This window comes from Plutella xylostella, chromosome 4 (assembly GCF_932276165.1).
Source record: "Plutella xylostella chromosome 4, ilPluXylo3.1, whole genome shotgun sequence".
Classification (NCBI taxonomy): domain Eukaryota; kingdom Metazoa; phylum Arthropoda; class Insecta; order Lepidoptera; family Plutellidae; genus Plutella; species Plutella xylostella.
Genome location: NC_063984.1, coordinates 2243971 through 2256662, shown reverse-complemented (window position 1 = coordinate 2256662; position 12692 = coordinate 2243971). Strand labels below are relative to the sequence as shown.

The following is a 12692-nucleotide window of genomic DNA, read 5'->3' as shown; positions in this document are numbered from 1 at the left end:
CTATTTCTTGCTCCATTGCTCTCATCACCATAAATCTCTTCTCGTATTCTGTGTAAGGTATTTTCTTCTTTATCCAATCATCTCGATACTGCATGTCCGTTTCTTCTAGTTGTCTTATGACATTGATTTCGCTAACCACCTTATTGTTACGAAATCTCCTTGTTGAGCCATCTTTCTTCTCAACACTAGCAACCTCGCCTGTATAATTCACCTTTTCAACTTCAATAATCTTTTCCTCATATAACTCATCATCTTCATCAACTTTAATACTTTTCAGCTCAATTGGTATCTCAATAGTTTCCAAAAGTTCCTCCTTTTTATTCTGTAGAACATGTTTATTTACAACTTCCGTCTGACGTTGACGTTGACATTTGTTGTAATCATTCTCCTTCGTCTTCATGGATGTCACTTCCTTTTCCTTCAAATAATCGTTTGTGTCGTCCGTCCTGACTTCGAACATAATCGAGGGCTGCTTTGCCGACATCTCCGACTGACATCCGTATCCGTTGCTCTGTCGCTGATCGGATTCCTGTTTTACCGACACATCAGCCGGTTGTTCACCTCTCGTCTCCTCCTTAGCTGATGCTGCCATCTTCTTTTTACGGTCCGTCATCAGCTCGTGAATGTGCTTCGTATCAGCCTTGTCAGGAAATTCCTCCAGCAGTGCCCGGTGCAGTTCCTCAAAACTCTTGAATTTTTCCTCCGTGCGGAGCCACAGACCTGCCACACCAGTCAGAACACGTCGCGCTATCAGTAGTTTTTGTGGAGGTGTCCAGCCGAACACTTCTGCATTGTCGCTGAAGTCCTCCACCCACCTTGCCGCCGTGTACGCCGGGTCTGCTCCCGAGAAAGTCGGGATTGTCGCCGCCGTCATCATCATGTAATTCATTTTTCACCTTCACCGTATTAATAATCCGTATAAATCATTATCACCTTCAACTTTCACCTTCATTAATTTAGAATTTTCACCATTTTAGTCCGCCGCCATCTTTTCCGTTTGTGAATCGCTTCACGAGCCCCTTATTTACACTATTTACACCTTATTTACACCATCTTCAGCACCTTTGGCTTATTCTCATCCCGGACGAGCCCCCAAAAGTTGTGGGATGAAAATGAAGCCATCGATGCACTTAAACAATCTGTATTTAATTTATTTACACCCAAGAAGCAGAGAACAATCTTTCGTGCTAGACGCCATATTTACAAGAGAATATTTATAAAAGGAAACAGCATAGACAATACCTCTACTATGCAATACTCCTTGTCCCTACATCCTACATGTATGTATTTATGTGTAATTACGTATTTTAGGCCACCGCCAAAAATAAATCATCCCCATTCCCAGAGCAGGCAATTACAAAAAACATTTAATTCCAAACACAAGTAAGTAATGTTTAACATTTGCCGGTAGGTGTCGCTCATTGCGCTAATTTGCCGCTCGAACGTCGCCACCGCAAGCAGCAATTTGCTTTCAGCTCACACCCCCGGCGCGCGGGCCCGTTGGACGGTGCGGCACGGCATACGATACCGTTTCAGCTTTAGCAACATCCTGTATATGTTATGAGTATCCCTAATGTTTTCATCGTCATCACCTGTATGTATGTATCAACCAACGTAACTTTAAAAAAAATACCTTCGCGGCAGGCAAGACAGGCGGACATTATGAACAACTTTTGTTCTACAAGATTTGAAAATTAGCAAAAAAATATTGACGTGACTTTTTATGTCTTGTACCACTTTTCCAACACGCTGAAGGTATATTATCTTATACATGTTGTTATAAGGATGAAAAAATATTAATAATAAAATTTTGTCAAAATAACAGCTACCACCAGCGAGACCCTTACACCCGACATTCGGCCCTCGGCAATGGAAACGCGCGCCCACAAAACGTGTCATTTAAGAGTATGTAATCAGGAGGTGGCGGGCGGTGTGAAAACAGCCAATTTGGCGGCAAACAGTCGCGTGCAACCGCCGCCATTGTTCCAGCTTATTGAAAGATTCCGAATTCAAATTACAAGCAACATTAGTGGTGGGTGTGGCGCCTCTGCGGTTGACGCTCTTGGTGGAATGGAAACGTGTTTTCTATTGCGATTGCGATTTAACCTGAGGCGCGAGCATAGGATTCGATACTATTTTCGAATCTACACGAAGGGTCGCTTTTACCAAACGCTAAACGTATTTAAATCAAATTTTAAATACATTTTGTACTAACTGACAGACGTATGACAGGCTACTAAATACGTTTAGCGTTTGGTGAAATTCCACCTAACATGGAAAAAACAAATGCCACTTTTGGAACTAACAAATTTGCCTTACATTTTGACAGTGACATTTGACGATACGCAAGCAATACGCAACGTAAACGGATTTTTCGAATCCTGTGCTCACGACTCTGGTTTAGTTTAAAATTTACTTGTGAAGTTTTTGTACTTAACTAAAATTTAATAAAGGTTCCTTTTCCTTCTGAGCATAATTTTAGAGTAGGTGTAAATCTGCATATAAAGACCGGCCAAACGAACGCCAACAAACGGGTTTCGTTGACCTTCGTTGCTGCAATCTGCCCTGTATTATGTATGATAAATATCCATCGTTGGGCGTTCGTTGGGCCGGTCTGTACACTACTGGCTACGGTCTGGTCACTGTGCGTTAAAATCTCAGAATCTCTCCAAGCTAAGTAAATAGACAAACTCTGTTTTCAGTGTACCGAATATTTCTCGAGCATGGATATTGTAAACTCACTTGGCCATCTCAACTTTACCGGCCCGGTCGCCCGGAGTTCCGGTTACAGCCGGTACGATCCGGATTTAACCGGACTAGAGGTGTCAACAACTGGGCCACTGTATTAAATATAAATACAATCTAAATATAATGATAATATACTTAATTAATTATCATAGTTTACGATAATCATACTGATTAATCTTTTAAATCTCTTTGAACGAAACATCTTTTTTTCTTTAAATAAAGTGTTAAAATCGCCTCTATAGTGGTATAGTAACTAATAGTAAGCTGGAAGGGTGAAACACCTTATCATTCCAAACCGAATTCGTTTGGACTACTATTTTTATTTTGTCCAATTTTTTTTTACATCTGCATACCTGAAAGTTACAATTTACATGTAAAATTTGATACATCCCTATCTGAACCAGAGGAGTAGGCAGTTTTCGCCGGATTTCGGTCAGTTTTGACCAGATTTAGATTTAGAACGCCCGGGTTAGTGGTCAACGGCATGTCATATATTTAGATTATTAAGGTTTAGTTGCTTCTAAGTCAGATGTCCTCTGGTTTAGTTTACGTTGGAAATTCACGGTGTGTTGGAAACTTTAGCTACTATTTGTGGCTACAACGAATCCTATGTGAATTTGTGAATGTTTTATACGCAAGTATAATATAATGGTTCTACCTTTTTTGGCATAAGATTTATTTGCCTAATCTCGTATTGCATAGTAACGTTTGGTCAAAGTCTCGTTACGCCGAAAATCGTATGGCATAAATCTCGTTTAGTAAAAAGTTATTTCGCATAACATTGTTTAGCCTAATAATGGTATGGCCAAATCTTGAATAGCCTAATAATGCTATGGCATAGGTTTATTAGGTTTATACAAACTAATAATATTCGTTTGGCTTTAACTTTGACGGAGCGTCTCCCTACATAGCGCAAACTGGTGCCTTGTATTGTTTCCGCTGTTTGGAAAACGCTCCGCTCCGCTTCGCTGCGCTCCGCTTTGGTTTTGATGAACATGTGCACCTAACACGCTCCTCCTCGCTTTGCTCGTCGTCGCACCTATTTTTAGGTTTCGATCTCATGGGGTTTGTAATTAATTATATTGGTCGATATTTTGATCATACAATATCGTGATTTTCGGGATGTAGGAGAAAAATACCACAATTTGTACATTTACTACATACTTAATATATTATTTATTAAGATAACATTACGAGAAACAAGATTATACGTAGGTATAGACGAACATAAATTTGAGCAAACGAAACTTAGGTGTTTAAAGATTGTGCCTAAAGAGTTTTAGACGAAACGAGCCTTATGCCACATAAGTCTTGGCAAAGTGATGGTTCGGCCAAAAAAGTTTAGACCATACGAGTTATGCGAAATGAGTTTTGGTCAATAAAGATTATGCGAGATGAGCGGAACCCATAATATAATATTTCTGCACCGAAAATAAATTATAAATTAAGAAATCACGAATTAAACTTACCTACGTACTTACAATAGCTTTAAAAATAACACACGTCTGAGTTGGGCTGAAGTTTTGCTTTTAATTAGGTGATTTAAACTTTTTACACCATCTTTAAAAAGGCGCATAATTTTATAAGTACCCATGTCTAGATAAAGTCTCATTAAGGCTTCACCGTGCTTCCCTCACTCTATGCGAGCTTTAGTTTTTACTTCTACCTAACTTGTACAAGCAAAAGTTTTTGCTCTTACAAAGTTTATAAGTCAAACTTTCTAATTAACCCTCAGAAATAATGACTAATGCACACATACGGCAACTGAAAACTAAAGTTTCACATGTAACTACTAGACACTTGGTATTAAATACCTCAGCATTAGTCTTACAGTTGAATATAGAACTTATGGCGATCGTATTAAGAATCTTATGAGAAACCTATAGTACAGTCAGGGACAGCTAGAACTGAATTTTAGACTGGGGTGCATGAAAAGAGCCATCGCGAGTGATGTAAGAAAATACTTGGAAATAAGACAGTGTGACGTGTAAATAAGAGTTACATTCTAAATTCATATCTTAAATTTGTAGTATACTTGACTGTACCGACACTAGAGAAAATGGGAGGGTGTCGAGATGTATTGCATTTGCAACTAATAAAAGGCTAGATTTTAATTAGGACCATCGGCTAGTCCCTCTTGATTTTTTTTATTTTAAGACAGGAAATGGAATCCACAATAATTATTATTTATTGAGAATCTAAATTATCTACCTAAACTGATTTTGAAGGAAAAAATATCTTGTTGATGAATAGATAATGGTATGAGGAGGCTGTAGAGCAGAAATTGTATTAAAAAAACAGATGTTTAACACAGTATTAAGTTATTGTATAAATATCGAATAGTCAAAAACCATGTTAAAACACTTAAAACCCTATTAAACCTGGTCTATAAACGATACTAGTCCAACTGAACCTCACCCTAACTTTTTCTATACAAAACCTAGATACATTCCAATTTGAACTGTCTCTCTCGGAACTTAAACTCCAAAATCGAGCATACACCCTCCCTTGTCGAGTGTCCTAGGGTTGTGTAATGATAACAAGTCTATTATTCACTTAGACAATTAATGTACCGGCGGACTTCGTCACCGCTCAGCCCTAGATGCCCTAGGCTTTCCGGTTCGTCTGAAAGACTAGTGAAGTACTGGAGCTAATGGCCATTTAATATCCTTTTTGGTTTTTAATTAAAAGCAGTCTTTTGTTATTTTTTTTCTATTTTGGCACGAGTTTGTTGCAATAAGTTGATTGAAGGGATAATAATATCCTGGTGATCCTTTTAAGGAGCTGAGATATTGCTATACCTGTTAATGCTAAGTGATTCTAAAAAATATATGAATAAGCAATGCTCCCAAGGATTGTTGATTACATGTCCGATGGTGGTACGGTAGTTGATGGTATGATTAGGTAACTAAGATAAACATCAACCCAATCTACAACTTATAAGCACACATCAATTAGTTAATTAGTTATCAACCTGTAATTATTCCGATTGCCTATGGCCTATCTACAGCGTTGCCGGGAGCACAATGTCATATTGTCGGAGCAGACTAACCCATTACTGCGGTGCATTTGTGCAGAAAAATAATGGATATTCCGATTTCTCATCTACCTATGGGCCCACTGGTGTTGCTGCTACGGTAGGGTTAAACACGGGGATTGGTTAACCATGGATCTCATTTATATTCAAAATTGTATCTCTTAGCTCGTAGGGTTGCCTGGAAGAGATAAGGCCGCCCTTATTGTATTATAGATTTTAAGGCTTAAATGTTATTTTAAGTATTTTATGTACAATAATAAAGATATATTACTACATGGTTGTTATTGCGTTGGTTAACTTTGGCCGCGCTGTAGGTAGTATATTGCGTACTGTGATTGGCTAATTTGGAAGTGACTGTCTTTATCTCTTTATATTTGTTGTGATAGATTTTTTCATTTTTTTTTTTGAAATATATGTTACCCATTTCATCAGGTTTAAATTGGAAAGTTTTAGTCAGAATCATTGCTGAACCCCATTTGCCAATTTCTATGTCTTTGCCTCTTGCCTCCCGTATTCTTCTTCTTCATTTTTGTGTGCCGATAGCAAATTCTAAAACCGAGTCAGGGTTTTCACCATCGTGGTGAGGTTATAAAAAATATCAGTTGTGTCTGTCTGCCCAGGATGCGCCATAGGGCCCATAGGTGTACCTAAAAGGTACAGTTGATACCTCACTCTGGAAGGCTGTTTTACAGTTCACCCCTAATTAACATCTACATACATCCAGTACGGAACCACAGTGCAGCTCAGAAAAAGGGCAAAAGCCATAATAATATGTCGGCGAGGTGTCATGGGAAATTTGAGTAAATTAAATAGGAAGATGGGGCGAATAGGCATTCGCGCGGCAAACATTGTGCAGCGAGGCTTTGTCTGTGCCGGGACTCGAACTGGGGACTTCGCGTCTGGGTGTGCTCGTGTTTGGTTGCTAGTTAATGATAAGAAGGTATTTTACACTATTCTATTATTATTTGTGAGGGTGAAGGTGCCTGCCCTTGGTTCTCTCGCCTGGACTTCCTAATCTCGGACCAATTCCCACCACATTCACATATGCAAATGTGCTAAATGTAGATATGCAGGTTTACTCACGATATTTTCCTTCACCGTAAGCGCAATCGATGGTACCTATAAATTGTACTGAAATTTCAAAGAACTCTCTAGCGTAAGAAGCGGGCGCTTACACTACTGAGCAACCTACAACCAACCGATTTCCATAAGTAGGGTGCATTATTTTACACTCACGAACAATAAAAAGTTCCATACACAAAATGGGCCCAATTTCAGGAACTTTTTTAATACAATATTTACATAAGTATTTTTTTCGCTCTTTTCAAAAGTTGTAGAACAAAAGTTGTTCATGAAAATTAATCTTACCATACTAATTCTCTACATACAAATTTTTCAGCAAATTTGTGACCAAACGTACTCAACAGTAAAGAAACGTACAGTACCGAAGCGCAACCAACCCTTGGAGCTATTTGTGTTCATCGGCAGTGTGGGCTGACTCCGGGCGCATTGTGCTAGTGTCGCGGAATAAGTAATTAGGTGCGCCAACTCTTAAAAAACATATAAAAAATACTCTATGTATTTCCGTATTTCAGAGACTCTTATAAGGGGTAGGTAGTGGTTACATCAGTGAGGAAGAGGTTGGGAGTGAGGAGAGATAGCGATGTATAAAAGCTCGGAAATAGGTATAATATAGAGTATACGGTTACATGGGAAGTGAAGAAAGCTCAGCTGGGACATCTCTACTGAGCTCAGTGTGACAGGGTGATCAAGACGAAGTTCGGACTTGCCAGCCACATAAGAGCACATAACAGAGTGTAGCGAGAGTCGCTGTTGTCAGATACGACAAAGAGGACATCATCATCATAAATTGGCGATACGGTCGTCCGTGTCCCGTTACCTTTTGAATACCTATTGTCGTGAACAAAGAGTTTGCAAAAGTAAAAACAAACAAAGTATTAAAAACACAGGCACTATAAGTAGTAACTGTGTAACTTTAATCATCGTAGATACTAAAAATTAGAGTTTTTAATAATAAATAGATAATCTAAAAGATTGAGTTAATGAAACAACCAAATGTTTCAAACACACAGCCAACAACCCAGAATCGTAAATTACATCTTTTGTTTTGAGATTTGACAAAACCGTTTTTTGCCCAATAAATACCCCAAGGGCCAAGGGCGGCGCGGCGGTTACAAGCGAACTAAGTCTAAATAAGACTCTAAAGCGTGCCGTCTTAACGGACACCTTTGTTTCAAAGACCGTTGGTCCTTTCATGGTATACTTAATAATATCTGTAATTGTTCTTAATTCAAACTTAGCCGCCGATTTTACAGTTAAAATTGTATATATCAGTGTTCTAAGAAAGACACACCGGCTTGACAAAGTGGATTAACAATAGCTAATAAAGTTTGGGATTGTTTGGTTTATTGTTAATATTGTTTGAATTATTGGTCATTAGGAAAAGATAAAAGGACTGTGGACTTCACAGTTGTTTGTCTGTTATTTAGGTTTTGTTGTTAGTTTTTTTTCTAGTTTATGCTGTTTCCTTTGTAAAAGTAGCTCAAGGAGGACCGATTTTAATTTAATTTCTTTAAAATTTAAAGGAGACTAATGAAATAGGTACCTAGACAAAAGTTTAAGTTAATTATGCTGTGGTAAAGTATTTTTTAATTATACCCATATAATGTTAAATAATAGGTATTAATTATTTACTTAACATGTGATTTAAATTTGTTTTTAAACTGGTTGTGTTTTCCGTTCGGGTACTTACCTACATAAAATGTCTGGCGCTCCTGGGCGCTCCTATAAAATTCTTATAAGAATTCAACTTAAAAATGCTCAAGAGATGTCACTACTAGTCTCAAATATGGAATCAAATTATCACTTACCTATCCTATAGTGTGCTTATAAATAAATTTACACTTAGATATGTTATTGTTCTCTCCTTTATAAAGAGACTTGAAAACTGCGGTCGTAAAACAGAGATTAACTATTGCAAGAAAGGGAAATAATTATTTTATTAGGCACTAAAGTTGGCACTTGCTTCTTAGAAACTCTATAATGTTAAGGCCGTGGTTCAAAACAATGAAATTATGATAGTGATAGAAAATAAATCTTCACTGTTACCCAGAAACGAACCTTATCCAATACGGAGTAAGGTTGTATAAGTTTAGGCGATTGTTGGGAGTTTATAACTTTTAGTAGTTGGATGGTGCGAATAGTATGGCTTTTATGATGGGATACAGAATGGTACAATATTTTTATGATGGTCATTCCGTTATGGTTGTGTTTTGTCTTAAACACCGCATAACGCTTTCTGAGCTTATCACTATGCCGCTTGAAAGACGGGTAACTGATGTTTTTTAATATTTTTTGTCTGTTTATTATATTATTTAACATCCAAGACCCAAGTTGGTACGAATACCTATCTTTCATCAAATATCTGCCCGGCTGGGAATCGAACCTGGAACCTTCGGGATAGCAGTCAGGATCACTAACCACTACACCATTTGGTCTTCAAAACAGATAGGTATATGCTACAGACAGATATACTTAAAGAACAATTGTGTCATATCTGGTCGTAAGAAAGGTATGTTAGTATATTTGATTGGCTTGCAGTAATCGTGATGTTTATGCAAGGAATTTCAAAATCCTTCGACTATGTTGGGTATTTTTTATATAGGCAATTAGGCACATATGTATTCCTCTTTTTATTTTAATTTACATACTTTAGTAAATATTTTCTGTTTATACGAATAATCTATACAGGTTACTTCTACTCAAACAAAATGAATAATATATAGGTAATCAATACAAATAAATATTTTCTAAATAAAATTGTAAATTAACGTTTTAGAACATTGCATGTTTTGGAGCAGCGACATGCTTCTAAACAGCTGTCTTGTGTTCCGCACCACGGCGCGGGGTGGCCCGACAGAGACAAAACATTCAGCACCAAAACTATCACGAGAGCGACAAAGAAAGAGCAAAAACGAAAGGTGGGGGCAGAGTTTATTTCCTGCGCAGTGATTGGCCGCCGCCCGGCCGCCCAGGCCACGCCTCCTTCGCCCGAGATCCATGCGAGACTCACATTATTTCGTCAGTCTAGCGCTCGACCTCGACGCGATACAATCACTTGTTCCACCTGTGCTCATTATACTTGTGCCATACTTGTTCTTTAGAGTTAATGCTCTAACAGAATATCAATAAGCCTGTTTATTTTCTTTAAAACAAATCAACATGTCGACTCTGAGTCACCATCCGTACGCGTTCTCGATGCACCCTGGCATGCTGCAGGACTACTCGTCGCACCAGCCGCTGCCGGCCACGTCGCCGCAGTCCGAGGGACACATCAAGCGGCCGATGAACGCCTTCATGGTGTGGTCGCGGCTGCAGCGGCGCCAGATTGCCAAGGACAACCCCAAGATGCACAACTCCGAGATCTCGAAGCGGCTGGGGGCCGAGTGGAAGCTGCTGTCAGAGATGCAGAAGCGTCCCTTCATTGATGAGGCGAAGCGTCTGCGCGCGCTGCACATGAAGGAGCACCCCGACTACAAGTACCGGCCGCGCCGGAAGCCCAAGCCAGCCACGCAGGGCGCGCCGCAGGCCTTCCCCAGCTTCCCGCTGCCGTACTTCGCGGGCCCGCAGGCCGTGGGCCACCTGGACGGGCTCCCGTACCACTCCGTGCCGCCGTACTTCCCGCACCAGCTGGACCACCTGCAGTTCTCCAAGCTGATGGCGCCGGCGGAGAAGCTGCCGGTGTCGTCGTCGTCGGCAGCGGCCGTGGTCTCGTCGTTCTACTCGTCGCTGTACACGTCCCCGGCGGCGCCCCCCAAGCCGTTCCCGTCCCCGCTGTTCCACGGCTACGGCGCGCCGCCGTCCCCCGCGTCCCCCGCCGGCGCCCAACACAGCCCCCACGACGAGCTGCGGAGACCCGTCTCCGTCATCTATTGAAGACCGACCCACCTTCCTTGAGGGACCAGCCGAGAGGAAGACCGTCGAGACAGACTTTAGTAGAGTGTTGTGAACTGTGAAAGGTTTATCGTCATGTATTGGACATTAATTTATTGAATATATTCTAGCGCTTTAGTCAACTTGTAAAGGCGTCGGGAAACGGCGTGGGACGATTCGTCATATCAAAGTGTTCTGTAAATATTTCGAGCGTAAGTAAAATTGGCCCGTGTGGGCCGGATCGGTTTTACTGTGATTTTATTCGACCATCAGTGTCGTTGAATTATTGAGCTGAGTTAGTTCTCAAGTGAGATTTAAACCAAAAAGAGATTATTGTCTATGAATGTCTCTACGTTAGCTAAGATGAGGACTTTATTTGTTTCGTAAATGTTACTCTATTCCTTTTGTCTTTAATTAATGTGTTGTTGAGTTTAATTATTTCTTCAACCGCTATGGCGGTTTGATCAGTACAGAAGGACTGTGTATTTTATTTATTGATTCCTAGTATTTTGTAGATATTATTGACTATTTGTAAATTAGTAACTTTAATTTAGGTACTTAGAGTGCATGTATATAATTATGATTATTAAAATTAAATCGATGTCACTACCAACGATGTATTAAAGTATTTGAGAAACTTTGTTAATGCCATACAAAATAAACACGAAACTGTTTTTATTTTAAAACTTTGTTTTCCTTATAACCTGAACAGTAGTACAAGTACTTAACTGAGTTTGGAGTGGGTTTTCTTTAGAAAGATACTTATGAAAGTTTCCATAAGGAAACAGCATTTTATAATAAGGAGGTACTTTATTTTGGGGATAACTGTAGTGCCTATATTGGTATATTTTCTTTATCATACCTACTTATAAAATTCACACGGTGGAGAAAATGAACAGTTTGATAAATTGGGTAGTTTAGGTGGTAAGTTATCAAGAAATAGCAACTAGCTTACTACAATTAAGTTTGCGTTCAAAAAGAACAGTGAAAGTGGTAACACCTACCACTAAGTGCTTTATAAAGATCTACCGGCGTCTTTTACGAAATTAAAAAAAAGCTCTGGCGGTACATAATTAGAAATCATCGCCTTTTAAAAACGACAACGACTTTAATAAAAAATCTAGATCAAATCGTATTCGCATTACAAACATTGACATTTTAGATATACATGCCAACATTTTATGATGCGTCTCCTTTTTCTTTGGGAGCAGCGCAAGTCAATGATCACACCAAATTGTTTCTTCCAAACCACGTTTTACCTTCATGAGAGTGAGCACTATAGAGCTTCCACTATGTTATTGTATTTTAGACGTTTCCTTATGTCTGGTAAGTAAAGTTGGTTTTCCTTTGCAGTCGTCAAAAATGTATGGGATTTCAACTGTCTAAAAACCAATAATATAATGGACAGAGTATAGTTATAAATAATAGCAGTGTTTGACGGATACAGCGATATAAAATATACAGTCTGTTAAAAAAGGTACCTACCTATACCTACCGGCTATAGTAAGCGGCTGAAACGGGTAGACTCAGGGATCATCTTGATTTTCGAAAGCAGAAAAAAATATTTTGATTGAATCCCGATAATTATTATATCGGCTGATGATGATGAAGATGACAGTAAAAGAGTGAGAATTAGATACATATTCATGTTTTATCCTGCCTATCTCGTTAGAGACTTCAGCTCGTGGTCACCTATTACTAGGTTTGCAGTATGACCCAGAAGAGAGATGCAACTACGAAGGTTTTTGCAACTACTGTTCTGGAAATAAAATAAACTCACGGGCAATAAAATAGTTCCGCTCTTAAAATACCGACACTAAAGGACCCCTATTTTTTCAAACATGTAATTTAAAATTTGAACAAAATAATACCGTTTTTAGTTGGTAATATCCTGAGGCTCTATTAAATGTACTTAAATGTTACAGAAGGCGTCATTAAGATAGCCTTTACCGTT

The 12692-nt window shown here is 39.1% G+C and overlaps 1 protein-coding gene across 1 annotated transcript; it reads left to right on the top strand.

The window, feature by feature from the left end:
• The first annotated feature begins 9879 nt into the window (after positions 1-9879).
• Positions 9880-11424, top strand: LOC105394015 (SOX domain-containing protein dichaete). Its single transcript, XM_011565852.3, has one exon. It carries the CDS (start codon positions 10028-10030, stop codon positions 10739-10741), a length of 714 nt encoding a protein of 237 aa, XP_011564154.3. The 5' UTR covers positions 9880-10027; the 3' UTR covers positions 10742-11424.
• Positions 11425-12692: the final 1268 nt, after the last annotated feature.

Bases quoted from the DNA above. Each gene is read 5' to 3' on its own strand.
- LOC105394015 (XM_011565852.3), top strand. From the start codon at position 10,028: ATGTCGACTCTGAGTCACCATCCGTACGCGTTCTCGATGCACCCTGGC.